The sequence below is a fragment of the Akebia trifoliata genome, chromosome 11 (assembly GCF_017979445.1).
Source record: "Akebia trifoliata isolate Shusen 1 chromosome 11, ASM1797944v1, whole genome shotgun sequence".
NCBI lineage: Eukaryota > Viridiplantae > Streptophyta > Magnoliopsida > Ranunculales > Lardizabalaceae > Akebia > Akebia trifoliata.
The window spans coordinates 39503854-39523051 of record NC_141385.1 but is presented as its reverse complement, the minus strand read 5'-3'; the positions used below and the strand labels follow the sequence as shown (position 1 = coordinate 39523051).

Sequence of the window (19198 nt, the reverse complement as noted above, 5' to 3'; positions counted from 1 at the left end):
GTTTGGATGAGTGTTATAATGTCTTCTAATGCTTAGATAATAATTTGAGCCCAACCTTTGTGATGTTCAAATGGCATGTTAGGGTGTAATAAGTAAAGTTTGGGGTGTCAATCATGGTTTTAAATCTCATCCGAGACTGAGACGACACAGTCTCATTCATGGATGAGACATCAAAAATGAATTTTAAAACCATGGTGTCAATAGCAGCTCTCTAAAATTATCTATGTAGTAATACGTGCATGCAATGCATTATATCATTTAAAAAAAAGAAAAAAAAAAAAAAAAAAAAAAAAAAAAAAAAAAAAAAAAAAGGTACACTAAATAAATGCAAAAGGGTATCTCATTAGTCTCTTTATTTTTGACGACAAAGTCAAGTCAACTCAGCTAACCAAGACATATTGAGATAGTCGAGCAGTTACATATTTAGTTCCACGAAATCTATTAACTGCTTGCATTAGCTTTCTTCTCGATAAAATACTTTCCAATAACTTGAGAAATGGCTTCCAATGGTTTGATAGAGATAAGAGAAACATTTGATGCTGACTCTTCATCAATTTCATACTCTATAGTTGATTTGATAATGGATGAATCTGTATCTTTCTCTATGATCTCGAAACTCACTCGATACAGACTAAATCCAAGCTCCAAGTATCCTCCTTCAACCACCTCTGCTTCCTTCAAACGATTCTCGTGGTCGATCTTTGTGAACTTTTCTTTGTAAGATGTTCCTTGAACCATTAGGGAAACAAGTTATTGAATTAAATTAAAATCCCATGAAATAAAAGCATAACAAGCATTGACTAAGTCATTGTTTTAAAACTCGTCGAGTCAACTCGAAACTTGATCAAGTGAACCGAATCTATTGGATTTCAAGGTGATTCAGTCCTACAGCTCGAAGAAACAAACTTGTTGAGTCAACTTGAAAATTCATTAAGTCAACTCATAAACTCGGTCGAGTCAGAGCTCAAAAAATGCAATGTGTTTGAGGTCCAGATCCACTTGGGAAAATTATGGTCTTGAGCCCGTAAAAGTAGGGTTGGGCTAAAAATTTTCCAACCCATTATGTTTGGGTTGGGTTAGGGCCTAAACATTAGTAGCTCGATTCGATTAAAAAATGGAGATTGGACTCTTATTTTGATTTAAATCAATTTCAAAGGGCTCTAAATAATTTTTAAAAGTATAGGAATTTAATATTTTTTTACAATTAAATGAATCAATTTAAGCCCAACTTGCATGTTAGGTCTGGTTTAAGGTAAAACCCGTCTCTTTAAGTTTGTTTTAAAAATATGGGCCTAATTATTAGGGCTATTTGGGAATTAAAAAAAAATATGGGCCCAATTGGTAATTTTGTGAGGCCACATTTTTGGGTCTCAGGCCGACATATTTAAGTTGGTTTTAGCTAGCCTTACTTTTTTGAAACATATTTTAAAATAAAATCAATTCAAAGTTCAAAAACATGAGAGAGAGAATTGGAGTAGACCTTTCTTTGGATCAAACAAACAAAAGCACAAATCTGGTTTAATTTTAAAACCAAATCAGTCAAAGATTTAAAGATGATTAAATTCAATCATAGTGGTTAGAGGACTTTTTGATTTTCTTAAATTTTTTTTTTTTTCAATTTATTTGGTAAAAAATTCTAGCATGACCTGTCCTTTTAGAGTGAAAGATCAAACCTGAAATCTGATTTGTTTCAATTTGATAATTTAGGGCTCAGATTAAGGGTTTGGGTTCTGATAAGATTCCAATTTGATAATCTATTGGATTAATTTTAGATCAACCATGTCACAATCTAGAAAAGATTCAATTGCATATATTCAACATATGCATTTGCAATCCAATTCTGATCTAATTCAATTTTCGGCTGACAAGGCTCAATCCAAAATGGGAACTAATGAATCATCAAGTTAACTCAATTCGATGGATGGCAGAATCAGGTCAACTTTTAAGTAGCAGAAGATACCCATATAATTTAGAATCCCTATAAAGGAAACAATGTTGATTCAGAATCTTTGGACTAGAAGTCAATTGTTTAAGGTAGTGAAAGCATATATAAAAATATTTTTCAATAACAAAAAAAAACATAATTTTGGATGCACAATTAAATGGAAGAATATGATTTATTCAAATGACCCCATATTATTTAGATGGTACTTTGATGATAACGGCCTAGACAGGAGTGAGTGAGTTAGTGTATTGTCGAGTTGACTCTCTATAGTTTTAGAACTTGATATTTCTTCTCATCTTATCTCGATCCACATTGATATTGAGATGACTCGGTCAAATTTTTTTAACTTGGTGTATGGTTATTTATTTATTAATATATATCTTTATTCAAACAACTATATTTATGTTTTTTATAAAATTGATGCATTTAGAAGTTCTTAGTCTAGAGATCAAATTTCTGTTTCGATAATAAATACTTAAATTATGAAAAATTTAATTGACATTGAAAATCCAACTCGTTCACCAAGGATACCAAGCTGACTTGGATAAGTCATCTTGTTGAAAGTAGTCTTCACTCGGCTGACGTGGTACAGACACCGATCCATAGATTTTTTTCCTCGGGATACACAATTGTATAGATTTTACTCTTTTTAAATAAAAACCATGGTTGACTCAAATAATGCTAATAGCAATAAACCTACACAAATCATGACTGAATATCTTTAGAAACTAAAACAAACATACCAGATGAAAATGTAAGTTTCAGAACCGTGTCAACTCCACCATCTCCTTCCATGACTTCAAACTTTTTGACAACATCGGGAAGAAGTTCGCAGACAAGCTTCGCAAGTTTGAGTGTACTATAGACATCCCAGAGTTCGGTAGCCGACACGCTCACTTCCAACTCGGATGAAAGTTGCCCCATCACCATCTTCAATTCCTCCTCCAAGAAAACCAACCTAAGCTCCTAATTAGGGTTTGTGGTGAGGGTTATATTGTTTTGTTTATATGTTCATGTACCCTGCAAGTTGATATATTTATAACATTGTTAATTAAATACTTAGGAATCTTAGGTACATAGCTATTGAAGATGCCCTGACGATAAGAAAACAAATGAGAGCCTTAAGTTTCACCGACCAATAATAATAAGATTGAAAAGACACTCCTTGAGGGTTTGGTAAATTTGAAGATGACCCAGTGTTTTGAAAACTGATGACATGCCCCTTGACCAAGGTCTTTTCTAAGAGACTAAGAAATAGACGATTATCATGCGTGGGAAATTAACTAGAATCCATGGATGGTTTTGAACTTGAAAAATGTTGAACTTCACATGTGATGAAGGTTCAGATAGGAGAGCTAGGCTCAGGTATTTCTGGTCTGCATGAACCTACAGGTCGTAAGTGTTGAAAACAAAAGAATCTTGTATGAGCACTATTCATTGACCTGAGATCTTGTGCACCATAGGGATGGAAATTGTGACCTGCATTCATTGCCATCTATTTTATATTGAAAAGGAATATGATTAATAAGGAAAATCACTCAACTATAATGTTAGCCATGATCAGGAAAAAGAAATGCATGCATAAAATGGGGAAATGATGCGATAATGCAATGGTGTGGAGTGTGGACCATCTGATATGTTGGTAAGTTCATGCTATTCAGGACAATAAGCAAGACCCAATATAATTGGATAAATGATATTCACTCCTGTAGGAAAAAAAAATTAAAATGAAAAGCCAATCAACATCAGTCCAAAATACAAATATGATCCATGCCTTCTTTTCTTGACAAAAAATAATAGTCGTCAACTAGCTATTCGATCGGATACAATATGAGGATTTTAAATTTTATGTTCACATCATTCATATCATTCTAATTGACTTTTATAGAATTTTTTATTTTTATTTTTTATGTTCTTTATCTGTTTTTATGAATTTTTACTGATTGGAGGTTGTGGATTATGGTGTTCATAATTAAGCTATGGGAGTACAACAATGTCAGGGTAAAAAATTTCTAGTAGTTAGTTTTGTTTCTTAATTATATTTTCTTTGTTTACAATTGTGTTTCTCATTTGGTAGTAGATTTTGTTCTTAATTCTGTTGTGTTTTCTTCTAAGCATCAACAAGATGAATAAATGTAGAAATTCTTGCATGTCTGGTTTCACTTTTATTTTGTCTATTAGGAGAAGGTTAACCAAAAATGAACAAATTTTATCTACAAAAAGGGATATGATTGTATATAGGTACATATATACATGGTTTATAAATATATATAATCACTAGTCACAATGGACTAATAACGACTTCAAACATGCGGGAAGAACGACTATCGTAAGTTGTGGATTTTAGTCAACTTATATAATCTGTCGTACCCTTTATTTTGCTTCGGGATTTATGTCGGTATTAGCGATAGATCTTGGCTACAGTTCAACTCAGTTGTTTAACAAATTTAACATAAAATGATGATGATTGGACCTCATCTTGACTCTAGTCTTTGTCCGTTGATTATAGGATTTTTTTGGATCGTAGTAGAGACCGATCATCTCGATAAGGTGGGTTTGGTGCCTAACACTTTCTGAAACCCGTAATCCAACCCCTTACCCATGTCTCATGCCCATGGACTGATTCGAATCCATTTAAGAGTTATCTATGATTTTTAGACTTAAACTAGGTGGCGATTCTCTATTCTCATAAAATCCCCTATTTTTATTAGAAACTTTTTATTTTTCTATAAAAAGTGTCGAGGCGATTTCAGTAGCAACTCCACTGGAGATTTTATGGTCAAACTTGACTCATTCCAAGCTTATTCTTAGGTTGACTTTTTTTACTTGAGTCAACTTAATTGGCTCAAGAACCATTTTTTTAGTAAGTTTATATTTATCAAGGTTTTTCTACTAGTCTTTAAAGAATATAGAGTTCTAATTAAATTTCCAACAATATTGATATCTATTATATTATAGAATCCTTGTGCGTTTTAGAAATTAAGAATCGTAAAGGTCAAATTGAATTGTATACACACGTGATATCGAAAATTTCAAAAATCGTAATTGGCATTGTATATATAAGTAAAATTAAATCCATAAACCAAATTGGAAAACATATATATGGATAAACCTGAAAGCACCTTCGATCCGCGGGGTGTGCAGATCCGCTTTTGACTTTTGAGGTTTGGGAGTCGCCATCTAGTTATTACGGTTTATGAATCGAATATTGACTCGAAATGGATAAACAAATAACTAATCTACTAAAAAATATTGAGTCCGGATGGGGTTGATGCCTAATACCTTACCTTTGCAACACAACGATTTTGTTCCCTCAGATCTGATAGAACAGTTCCTCGTACAGTACTCCTCGCTCCGTTCTGTCACCGGATTCGCTTCAGACCTCCAAGATGAAGTACCTCCTTCTTAGATATGAATATTTCTGATTTGTTTATGGATTTCTGGGTGTTTTTGAAGGGTTTGTAGGTGTTTTTTGAGGTAAAGTTGGGGTATGGATGTTAGGTAAGGAATTAGGACTTCAAAATTAGAATTTATGGGAGGTTAGGAAAGTTTTTTGACTTACTTTTCTTAGGATTTATTTTTTGATACGAAAATAGGTTGTAGAGACTCTTATTTATAGAACTTTTTAGATATAATTAGTATTTGACTAGAGTTCTTTTGAATATAGTTAGTGTTTAATTAGGATTATTTTAATTAGAATTAGTATTTGATTAGAATTATTTTAGATATAGTTAGAGTTTAATTAGAATTCTTTTAGATGATTTTAGAATTTAATTAGAATTCTTTTAGGATTTTGACTTTGGTCTTATTAGATTGATTAGGGTTTTGACTTAAGTCTCACTTGATTGATTAGAATTTAGGGTTTTGACCTAAATCTTACTTGATTGACTTGACTTCAATATTTTGACTTAAGTTTTACTTGATTGACTTGACTTTAATTTTAATTAGGGTTTCACTTTACATTAATTACTGTTTTAATTATTAATTTCATAATTTTTAATTATTAAAATTATAAAATTATCATTTTGTCCTTGGAGAAGACTTTTTTGTGTTTTAAGTCACTTTTTAATGTTCTAGAATGTTTTGGAATTGATTTTTCATAAGGAATTCAATGAGAATATTGATTTTTGTTATTTATGAAATTTTTATGCGAAATGGTCATGAACTTTATGAGGGGCATTTTCATAATTTTATCGAATTTGGTAAAAATTGACGAAATGGTTTATTTAGTTTCGATTTGTTATTTTATGTGTTTGAAAGGATTTTCCTAAGCGTAATGTAGGCTTTAGGGATGTTTTGAGGTTAGGGGTATTTTGGTAATTTAATCATTTTTTAGTGATTTTTATCTTGAAGCTTCTTTTATCTAAAAAATGATGATTTATATGTTTTTGGGGTTATATTTTCCTAACGTAGCGTGATTTCTAAAGTTTTGTTAACTTGAGATAACTCATTCGAATTTCTGAAACACATTTGGTAACCAAATACAGCATTGGAATAAACATCCATCATTGGGAACCGTCGCGATCGGGTTGACGAGTTGATTGATCAGGTGATTGCAAAAATGGGGTGTCTACAAAATCGAAAATCTAAAATTGAATATACATGTATAAATGAAAATTCTGAAATTGAATATACATAGCTAAACCGAAAAATTGAAATTGAATATACAGGGATAAATTGAAAATATGAAATTGAATATACATGGATAAACCGAAAATTTGAAATTGAGTATACATGTATAAATTGAAAATCGGAAATTGAATATTCATAAATAAATCGGCAAAACTGAAATTGAATATACATGGATAAACCGAACATCTGAAATTGAATATACATGTATAAACCAAAATTCTGAAATTGAATGTACATAAATAAATCAAAAAATCTCAAATTGAATATACATGTATAAATCGAAAATTCTGAAATATTGATTGCATATATGTACAAAATAAGAAATTTCAAATACCGATTAAATATATAAACCAAAATATATATATATATGAAAATCAGAAATTCCCTAAGTACCAATTTGAATATATATGAAAATCAAAAATTTCCATAATACCGATTTGAATATTCATGAAACCAAAAATTCTAAAACCGATTGATTATATATATATATGAAAATCTGAAATTCCCTAAATACCGATTTGAATATATATGAAAATTAAAAATTCCTTAAATATCAATTTGAATATTCATGAAATAAGAAATTCAAAAAATGATTGAATATATATATATATATGAAAATGAGAATTTCCCTAAATACCAATTTGAATATATATGCAAATCAGAAATTCCAAAAATGATTCAATATACATATGAAATTAAAAATTTTCAAATACCAAAATAGAAATCATGTACATATATGAAAATTTCAACAATTATGATTATACAACGGGATCAAGAAATTCACACAAGAATTTTATTATAAATCATGAAATTTTTTATTCATGAACAGTAGCCAAGATATAGAGATTCAAAAATCGACGCTTCGATACCACATGTTATAAAATTAATACATTTAAATCTTAAACATGACTTTTAATTGTCTCAATAGAATTTAATCAAACATATATCTCAAACATACCATTCACGTTAAATTAAAACAAGATTATAATTACTTACCTTGTGCCATCGCAAAATTGTTGATTCAATGTGTTGGAGGTGTATCCTACGATCCAAGTTGATTTTTTATTACTAGATTCACCTTCCCCCTTTTTTCTATGTGGATCGGTTGAATTTGTGATTGATGGATATAACATTTTTTATGACTTCCTTCTATTGTGCGTTCTACACAATACGTTTTTTATTCCCCATTTTCAATATGGGTTGTCGATCCCTTTTATAGATGAAGGTTAAAGGCCTAAAATCATTTTTTTAGTATGTTTCCTATCTATTAAAGTTTCTTACTAGTCTTTAAAAAATATAGAGTTATAATTATATTAGATTTCCAACAATATTGATATTCTATTATATTATAGAATCCTTGTGCATTTTGGAAACTAAGAATCGTGGTCAATGAGGTCACACTGTTATTTGGGTTCTAATAAATAAATGGATAGATTGGAGGTTCCCCCTTTAGATGAGTTAATATTTTTTAATCTTCAAAAAATGAAAAAAAATCTAGGATTGCCATGTGTCCTTCTCTAAGCATTTTTCCATCAATTTTTTTAATTTATTTAGTTTTTAGGTTCCCTCATTCTTGTTTATAAAAAAGAAATAATTTTAGATAAATCAAGACATTCTTAAATGAAGGATATCAAATAAAAACTTCTTAATAAAAAGATTAAGCATATTAGGATAAATTTAAATTTTAAAAAGAAACTTTAAACAAAAGAGAGAAGATTTCAATTTATTTCCAATGATTTTCTTCTCAGACCCTAATTAATAGTGAGATACCTCCACTTTCTAAATTGTCTTTCAATCAATGTTAAATGACCTTTAGGTCCTATATTAAAATCCTTGAGATATCCTTAACTACAAATATGCCATGTTCATAAATTTTCTTATTAGTAAATTTAAAATACCCTTCAAATTAACTAACTAAAAATAATAATGGATTGGATCCATTGGACTTTGGATAATGGGTTTTTATATGTTAACAACGCAAAGGAAAATGAAACACTAACATAAATGACATTAACATAAATGACATTAATGAGTTCAAACATTAAGAGTTGTACCATCAAGCATTCAAGAAATTGAAATTCGTCGTGAAAGGGTACAATTATCAAAATCTCTCGTCCTAACTATTAATCCACATAACCCATTAAAGTCGAACTCAAATTGTGCATTGGATCAATATCCATTAACCAACTGTTATTTACTCGTGTGTCTTTTATCATAGTCATTAGATGAGTTCTCAATCTAATGGTTAGGATAAGTTTTCTTTTTTAAATCTATATTATTCTTCTAGGTTTTAAAAGACACAAGGAGAGAGGTGTAGAAGGATTTTAGTATTTGTGTAGAAATTTGGACTTCTGGTGGACATAGGCATAGTTGCCAAATCACATAAAATATAGGTGTTTTTTTGTTTGATAAATATTTTATTAATAATCGTATTGAACACATATTTTCAAATTTAACACCAACTAAATCCTATTAGCAAAAATCTATTAATGCTTCCGGACCCATAAAATTCTACTTAAGTCTGTAGCACAAGTCTTCCCTCTCCTTTAATTTGTTGGAATCCGACTTTGAAACGGACTGCCTGCATCAAAATTTCAGTATAACCCATTTCAAAACATGACACGTGGAAAGGAATTTGTGAGTTGTGTTGCAATATAAGTTCTTGGAGTGCCAGATTTTAGTCTATTGTGTTTAGATTTCCAAAATTGCCAATAAAACGAGCAGCTCCATGAGCCACCACCATTCGCCATAATTGAACACCAACCAACCACGCATTATCCAAGATAGATTTTATTGCACATCAACTTTTTCTAGCGGCACCCCATTTCATATGTAAATCACCCAAACTTTAGCACACGTCTTGGGGGTGCCGTTAGTAAAAGTTGGTGTGGCAATATAAGCTCTCTTATTTAAGAAGAGTGTTGATCCTGAGCCACGTGTTCTTATGTTATATAAAAAACATCCAATCTTACTATAGTGTACCATACAATTCTTGTCATTACCTCTAATTGCATGATTTTTTCTTGATTTTTCCTCCTTATCTTGTGTCTTAAATTTGAGTCAATGAGAAGTAGTATTGGTCATAGTTACTTTTAGTTGTTAGAGTATTAAAATTATGTAATGTTGTTTTATTATAATTCTAAGTTATTGTCGACAATAAATTTCAACAAATCTACTTCGAGATTTGTGAAATATGATCGCAAATTATTTCATTGATTTTTGATGAAAATGAGATACAGATATCAATGTTTTATCTAATTAACAGTCAAATACAAAACAGTGATGATAACGTATATAACTTTTCTTCTCTCCGAGCTCCGTACTTTATCGACTAAGAAGGATGCTTTGACGTTGGCTTTGCTTTGTACTTGATCTTCTGTAGAGACTTTTGTAGATTTTCTTCTCTCTGAGCTTTGCGCTTTATCAGTTGAGAATGTTTTATTGACTTCAGGAGAAGGGCTTTATGCTTGATCTTCTCTTTAGTCGAAGTCCGGATCTCTTAAGAACCTTGCTTTGTCTCTAGAGGAGGACTTGAGAGCTTCTTCTTCTCTAGAGGGAGAACTTCTGTCTTCTGAGAGAAAGTGATCTAGATCCCCTTTCAATGAGAGAGGCTCTTATATTTATAGACTTAAAGATAACTTAGCTTTCCAATTATACCCCAACTTAAAGATGTTTAATTGATTTATTTAAGAGGCTAAATTTGTCAAAATCCAATTTTAAGGATTTTATGGATTATTATTGGGCTGAACTCATTTGTTTGGGTGGAGATCCCAATATTTAATGTGCGGATCACTTGATTTTTATTTAGATCATTGACTTTATTTGCGAAAGCCCAAATCCAAACTGTATGTGGCCCATCTCAATCAATGGCCCTAATTTAAACTTATGGGCCCAATTTTAATTTAAGGGACTTTTGTTAATTTAGAAAACGACGGGGACTCGTTTAAATTTTGATGCTTACAAATGTCCCCTCAATGATGCCTAGTTTGAAGCGAAACAGAAGGCAGGGCATTATTGAACATGCTTGTAATCAACGGTGGTTAAAGCTTTAAGAGAAATCAACCACGTGTGAAGAGAGGTCTTTTAATCCTACAACTATTAACAAACAAATGTCAACGATTCCTTTTAGGGCTATTTTCGAGATACCCCTTTTTTTAATGAAAAAAAAATGTTTCTCTAAAGAAAAGAATTTCAAGAAAAATTCCTCAAAGAATTTCTTATATATGAAAACATCTTCAAAATTTTCATGAAGAATATTTTCCAAAAGTTTAGTGAAAATCATTTTCGAGAAAGTATCTATATATATATATATATATATATTAATTCTTTTTCTTATGCCTCTTTTCTTACTCACATAGTAAATTTTATTCTTACTAAAAGTCCTTGACATCAAATGGATTATCATATTAGCAATCCAAAACCACAAAAACTCTACATTTCATGAAGAAAACTTAGATTCAAGCAAATATATATTTCTTATTTTGACTAATCGAAGGTTTTAAAGAAATGGGTGGCTACCGAATTTCCATCGAACTCCATAATTTAGAATTAAAATTCAATGGTGAATTTTATTTGGCTTGTAGAATTTTATGACCTACAAGCATGAGATGTTAGATCATATTTTTATTAGAACCCAAAGTGACCTCAAAATCCCTTAGCAAGATTTGAATCTCACTAAGTTAGTAAGCTTAGCTTACTATCTTTCTGTTTATTTTTATTTTTACCAATTTTTTATTTTTATTTTTGATGGCTTTGTGTAAAACTCTTGAGGTTTAACAATTAATAATTGGAGTGTCAATATAAAAAGTTCCAAAAACAAAAACCCAAATATCTTCCCTGTTTTCTTCATATCGTTTTTGAGAGTTTGACGAAGAACCGATGCTCTCTCTCTTGCTCTTGGTCGAACAACTTAAATCGTAGCATCGCGATGAACTCCTCCTCCATCTCCGTCGATTTCGGCGATCCTCAGTTATCTATTTTCTCTCTCGAACTTTCTTTTCTTCTCTTCTTTTTTCACGTCTCTTCCCCCAAAACCGTGTCCAAGAAGGACTCTTTTTCCCCCAAACTGATCAAACCAGTTTGGTGAAATTCTTTCATTCCTTCTTTAACACAAATAGCTGATTTCAAGAAGGATTCATCTCCTATAAATAGAGCACACGGCTGCTACTGGTGATGGTTAATTCTTGAAGAGATTGCTATATGCCGGCTGTTAATGGCTGATTCTTGAAGGGATCTGCAGCAAGAAATTGGTTTTGGGGAGTGCCACATGCGTACATGTAACCTCTTATCCTTATCCTTCTCCTTCTTCTTCTTAATTTTTTTTTTGTTTGTTTTTTTTTTTTTTGCCAAAACAGGGGCTGCGACTTCTACGTTAAGGATTAAAGGCTATTGATGTCGAATTTTTTGATTTCTTTCTTCACTCTCCTTCCTCTATTGATGGATGTTGAGGAACAAAGATTTACAAACCCTTCGGATCGATTGGTTTTGTTAGAGATTTTATTAACACACCAACCTCTTTTCGTAGCAAACCAAATGTTCATATCTATCAACAAAATAAAGTCCCTTTTGGACCTTCTTTGAGATTGGGATAGGTTTGATAACCGAATTAAACTAGAAGAATCAACGTTGCTGATCCTAGTATTGACTCTTTAATTCTTTAGACTTGTCTACATTTTCATTGACCTCATCGTCATCATCACTATCAACCACTGCAAAGGCCAATCTGATCTGCCTGCTCATACATCTAAGGATGAATACATTAAAGTCGTAACTCACTATGCTTTCTCTACCTTTATGAGGAAAGCACGTCACTGCAAGCTTCAAGTTATTTTTTTGATCCAAGATTCATTTTCACAAGTCTCTTGAAACTTTCCTACTCCTTTAATGTCCATGTCTTGGAAACAACTTCTCCCATCTCATAAAATCTCCAACTAAAGAAAGCAGAACCCAACTCAGATTTTAGTCGAAGCCTCTCCTGGGACATGTGTTGTTGGATGCAATTTGTGGGTCCCAAATGATGGCAAGAGTATGAATTGGGTTTCCTTTTCCTGGTCATTCCCTACTAATTTCTGTATTTCTATTTTCAATCGGCCAAATTTGGGTACCTAACCACTTTGATAAATTATCCACCGTGGATGAACCAGTCCAGTTTGGGATGTCTACTTGAAAGCGGGAACCAATGGGAATTGCCATTTTTAAAAGATAATCACCGATAAAGTTTAATATCTTTGGTCCTTTTGGAGCCAACACTTTTAAACTATTTATCGACTCATCAGGTTTTTTCAGTAATTTTTTTTTAAAAATCCATGTAGATTTTGGAGGGAGTAGTTTTTTGGACTCAATGGGTTTGATTCATTGTCCGAGTCATCATAATTGAGGGAGAAGAAAATCATTTTGCTGATTAATCAATTCAAGTCAAATAATATTGATTAATTTGACAAGAAACTTGATTCTAAAGGCATTTTCTTTACCTCATCCCTTAATTTTTTTTAATTCAATGAAAACATCGTCTGACCACCCATGACGCAGTAACTTCCATTTAAGTATAACAGACTCTTTTTCTTTAAAAAAAGATGTGTTGAACGATATGAATAGAGATCTTGAGTATATATAATAACCTTCTTGAATTGATTCCGACTTTGATTACTTTTTCATACTTTGTTTCTTTTCCATATTGGGTCTTGTTTTTATTATTATTTATGCTTCAGAGCTTGTGAATGAATTAAAATTGAACTTCTCTTCTTTTTACAGACTCGAGACTATCAATAATATTGATATAAATATCTGATTCTTTTGGACCGATTACAACTTTGAAACTACTGGAAGGTATGGACCTTAGTCATTCTTCTCTTATATATATTTTTTTAACTTTATCGTTTTCGCATATCATTTTTCATGAATTGTAGCGAAAATTACAAATCGAGAACTTATAACCCTTGTCCGTCAATTTCTGAAGCATTTATTTGTTAGTCTGCTTAACGGTGGACAATTGAATTGTTAAAAGCGTTGCGTGATAAACGATGTACACGCAGAAGAATCATGTGACGAACTATTTGTCTAGCTAGTTGGTCAATCTCTAAAGTAATTGTCATCAATAATGCTTAGGAGTGGACAGTGTCGACTGACTAACAAACTTCAATTGACTTGCAGAATCTCGAGACTTAAGATTTGTATATGCAGAAGAACCATACATCCTATTTATTCAGCAAGTTGGCCAATATCTAAAGCAGTTGTTCATCAATAGTGCTTAGGAGTGGACAGCGTCAACTGACTGACAAATGTCAATTGACTCGCAAAATCACGAAACTCAAGATTTGTATACGTAGAAGAACCATGCGACGACCTATTTGTTCAGCTAGTTGGCCAATCTCTAAAGTAGCTGTTCATCAGTAGTGCTTAAGAGTGGACAACGTCAACTGGCTGACAAACGTCAATTGGCTAGAAGAATCACTTGACGTAAGATTTATTCACACAAAATAGCTATGCGACGAGCCATTTGTCCAGTCGGTTGGCCAATCTCTGAAGTAGTTGTTCATCAGTAATGCTTAGGAGTGGACAACATCAACTGACTGACAAACGTCAATTGGTTAGAAGAATCACTTGACGTAAGATTTGTTTACACAAAATAACCATGCGACGAGCTATTTGTACAATCGGTTGGCCAATCTCTAAAGTAATTGTTCATTAGTAGTGCTTAAGAGTGGACAACGTCAACTGCCTGACAAAAGTCAATTGGCTAGAAGAATTATTTGACGCAAGATTTGTTGACACAGAAAAACCATGCGACGAGCTATTTGTACAATCGATTGGCCAATCCCTAAAGAAACTGTTCATCAGTAGTGCTTAGGAGTGGACAATGTCAACTGGTTGACAGACGTTAATTGGCTAAAAGAATCACTTGACGCAAGATTTACTCATGTAGAAGTACCATGTGACGAGCTATTTGTACATGTCAGTTGGCTAATCTCTAACGCCATAGCATTATTGAGCATGATGGATTTTTTATTCATATTCTTATATACTTTTAGTCAATGTGACACTAGTATTTAGTGAGACATATTTTTTTTTGAGTAAGTGTGTTTATTTATTTTTTATTTTTTGAATTTCGCAGAGATGGTTAGGGATACTCTTTCCAAAGGTTCAAGGAATAAGAATCGTTCAAAATGAAGCTTACCGCGCGAAGGTTGGGTAAATGACTCTGCAGATCCTTCTTAGAAGGGAAAATGACTTTGTTTTTCCTATATTATGATAGATGGTCATTCAAGAAGAGGAAACATTTCATCTGTAGAGTTGAAGTTTGTCGTGCACACACCGATAATCGGTCATTTGAAGGCATAAGATACAGAAAGGGATACATCATTTAATATGACAGTTTTGAGTGAATATCCTTCAACGGTTGATGTACTCCCTGGAGATGAGAATGATACGGAGCATCTACCATCTTTATGTCATCCTCCACATCATGATCAAATTCGTAACTGTCCACAGGTTGTTTTGGCGCAGAAAATCATGCAACATTTCACTCGATGGGGTTTTATTGAACCTCGAGGCGACATTCAATATCTCAGTAGTTTTTGGGACTGGAGCTTGGATGTTAGCCATAAACTACAGAGTAGAAAATCGACAGCTTCTCTTTATGAAGTTATATTTGCAGCTAGTAAGGAATACAGTCGTCCTAATGGTATGTATCGGGCTTTGTGTGAGTTTTGGTGTTTCGATACCAATACTTTTGTGACAGGTCATGGGGAAGTGGGAAGTTCTTTATGGGAAATGCAGAAGATTTATGGGTTTTCTGTCACCGGGGAATATTATGAAGAAGTGATACCCAGTTTTGATGAACTCAAGGGTTGCAACAGTGTTTCAAGACTTCCTCTTTCTTGTCAGTATCTGTTCAAGGCATATGCTTTACTGATACTTGAAAAGGGAAGTGACTATGTTAGCCACAGTGAGTGGCTTGATTTCTAGTACACTAAAACTGAATGAATTTCTAATCCTCATCTGACAGTAGAGTATAAAGAAAGGGAAAAATCATTCTACATTAATCGTAATGGCCGTCAGTATCCTAGAACAAAATTACAAAGACCCTTTTCTTCTCGAGTTACTCTGGCTAAGGGGGGAAGTAAAGAGGTAGAAGATCCATTTAGTAGACTCGGTTTTCCTATGAATCAAAATGTTGAACATGAAGCTATGATAGCTTCATATCTCTCTTTGTGGTTGTGTTGCTTTGTTTTCCCTTGCGAAGATGGTGATGTTCTTCGTTCAGATACTTTCAAGATAGCAATACTGATGGCTCGAGGTACTACATTCAGCTTTGTAGCTCCACTTTTGTGTTGTTTGTATAAAGGTCTAACTCAGACTTATTAGGATATGAAAACACAGATAGTTGTAGGTGCTTCCACGAGTTATTGCCCCCTTCATTATTTATTTGGGTGGGTTGGACTTCATTTTCCTTAAAGAGTATTTGGTGACCTTGATACTAATTTTGGACCATCATATTTGGTTCGCACAGCTGGTGTTTCCAACTTATAATTTTGTTGGGAAGATAGTACTAAAGATACAAGGGATCTAATCATCACCGTGAATTCTAGTGATTTTAAATGGCATTCTAAGGAGGTTTGACCGCCAAAATGTTATAGAAGGATACGGACTGATAATGGTAATGACCCTTCTGAGGTTCAAGCTTTCATGATAAGCCGTCGTCCTGGATTTGTCTTGTTTCGATATGGTAATATTTGCGAGGTGAAAATGTATAGTCCTCATAAGTTTGCTCGTCAACAAGGCTTTTGTCAACGTATCCCTGAAACTTCAATTCCTGTTACAAGGTCCGTGGATAAGATAGAATTACACAGTTAGTGGCTGTCTTTAACTCAGATCAAAAGTTGAGTCAACTTTTTTATTCTTCCAAAAGTGGAAGACATGAGTTGACGATTTGATAAGAGTTACAGAGATTGGTGGGTTCAAGACGTAGTGTCTTACTTGGATGCCCTTGATTTTTTCCTTCTTGAGGATAGTGTCCCCGTTCCAAACTTTAATTTTGATGAAAGAAAATGAGTTGAAGATCGTGAGACGAGTTGTACTTTGCTTGTCATGCAAAAACTTCTCGTAAAAGAATAATAGAACATATGTGTATTGATGAAACGCAACAAGTCATTACGGAGCCTAGATTGAAATTACGTTTCAAAAAAATACTACCGACTACTCAAACGGAGTAGGCCAACATTCTTGGGGTAGATGTAAAGCAAACTGTTCATAAATCAAGTCCCTTAAAGTTTTGAAGCCTATTGTTCTGACTGAGCCTAATGATATGGGTGTGATTCTGGATATGCAAGAAGTTGACATTGAAAATGATGTGACTCCTAAATGAGGTAATTTTACATACTTTTTCTTTGTTGGAAATTTCACGTTTCTTATGTATACATATATATATATATATATATATATATATATATATATATATATATATATATATATATATATATATATATATATATATATATATATATGTGACTCCTAAATGAGGTAATTTTACATACTTTTTCTTTGTTGGAAATTTCACGTTTCTTATGTATACATATATATATATAGGGTCACGTTATTACGACCCCCTTTGCGACCCCCTTTGCGACACACCTTTTTGTCTTATATGGGAAAAAATGTTTGGAATGGGCTGATTTTTTGTGAGGATGATCTCTATGGTGAGGGGATCATCCTGGCAAAAAATCATCCCATTCCAAAACTTCTAACCCCATCAAAATTGATTTACAAAAATTGGACGGTCTATAATTTTTCAACAAAAATCGGACGGTCTAGAAGTTTTGGAATGGGCTGATTTTTTGCCAGGATGATCCCCTCACCATAGAGATCATCCTCACAAAAAATCAGCCCATTCCAAACATTTTTTCCCATATAAGACAAAAAGGTGTGTCGCAAAGGGGGTCGCAAAGGGGGTCGTAATAACGCTGTTCATATATATATATATATATATATATATATATATATATATATATATGTGACTCCTAAATGAGGTAATTTTACATACTTTTTCTTTGTTGGAAATTTCACGTTTCTTATGTATATATATATATATATATATATATATATATATATATATATATATATATATATGCATAATTTTTGTGATTTAATTATTCTCGTAGAATCATCAATCAATATATACTCCGTTGCCGATTTGTTTGCCCCAGAGGATTTTGTAGTCTTCCCTGCCTTCTCGGGTATGGGAGAAGTTTGGAATGTCAGTCATCTTAGTAGGGGGATTTCAAAATTGATTGGTATTGAAGACCCTTCAAAGAGTAATGGGGATGAGATTTTTTCATGTCCTCATCAAAGTTCTAGTGGTACTCCATCAACTTCAACTACACATGCAGATCCTATCGCATTGGCGTTACCTACTTCTAATAAGTTAGTTGATTCATCTGTGATTATCTCGAAGCTGTGTGGAATGCTTACTGTTTTGACCCAAACTTGACAAGTTTCCTTGCATGATAATGACGTCGACTTATGCGTTCAACAAGCATTACATAGAGCTCGTGACGAATTCCTTCGATCTAGAGTTGAGTTGATGCTCAATATTGATTTTTCCAACCTAAGAGAATGGTAATATTTTCATATGCCTGCCATCGTCTCTTCTCTCAAGGATGCTTTCAGAACTGATCCTATGCCTTTTGTAAATTTCTTCGAGTCGCTTATAACTGGAGTGGAGGCGTATTTTTTAAGATGAGAGAAGGCTTTATCATCTTTGTCAACAGATGATAAGGATCTTCAGCTATCCGTCTTAGACCAGGAAACTCAACTAAAATGTCAATTCATGGATAGTTTACGTACACAACTGATAGAAGCTAAGGATAAAATAGTTGAGCTGACTAAACAAGCAGCTGAGTTAGAAATTGAGTTGACTCAGTTGCTGCTTTTGAAGAGTTTCTTAGTACTTAAGTTCAAGAAGAGGGGGAGGCTTTATTTACTGTTGAAGTGGAGTGCACTCGCCTATCTAATGCTTCAATTATTGATGATGATGAAGTAGCTGCTTGCAAAACAGAGAGAGAGTCTTTGAAGAAGAAGTTTTGGAACCTTACTTCTTTATATTAAGCTTATTTTATTTATTTATTATTTTCTTCACTGAATAGGACTTAGGAAATTATAACATTGTTTATTTCGTTTGAAATTAATAAAATTCCCTTATTTCCTTATACAAGTATATTATTTTTTTTTGATGTGGTTGAACTTGAAGTAACTTTACAGGCTGCCTATGTATCCAGAATGGGATCAAACCATAACGTAGTTCAAATTGATACTACTTTAAGTTTTGCCTAGATCGCCCTCTTGAGTTTTCAATCTAGCGAGCTCAAAATTTTTATTTATTTATTTATTTATTTTAGACTGTTCACAATTTTAACTCATGCGGGTCAAGAGTATCATGTAGTTTAAACTCGTATGATAATCAACATTGTCAAATAGTTTAGGCTCGTGCTGAGGATCACTATTATTTTAAATATAGTATCGTTTGAGGAATTTGCCATTGATTGGACCAAGACGTAATCCTTCCGGTGTTACAAGAAGGTATGCACCATTAGTGTATACATTTTTCACTACGTGAGGTCTATCCTA

The 19198-nt window shown here is 32.7% G+C and overlaps 1 protein-coding gene across 1 annotated transcript; it reads right to left on the bottom strand.

The window, feature by feature from the left end:
- Window positions 1–322: 322 nt before the first annotated feature.
- Window positions 323–2996, bottom strand: LOC147391589 (norbelladine synthase-like). Its single transcript, XM_086457222.1, has 2 exons — window positions 2689–2996; window positions 323–728 (listed from the first exon to the last, which is right to left on the bottom strand). The coding sequence occupies exons 1-2, from the start codon at window positions 2873–2875 to the stop codon at window positions 442–444; spliced, it is 474 nt and encodes a 157-aa protein (XP_086313348.1). The 5' UTR covers window positions 2876–2996; the 3' UTR covers window positions 323–441.
- Window positions 2997–19198: the final 16202 nt, after the last annotated feature.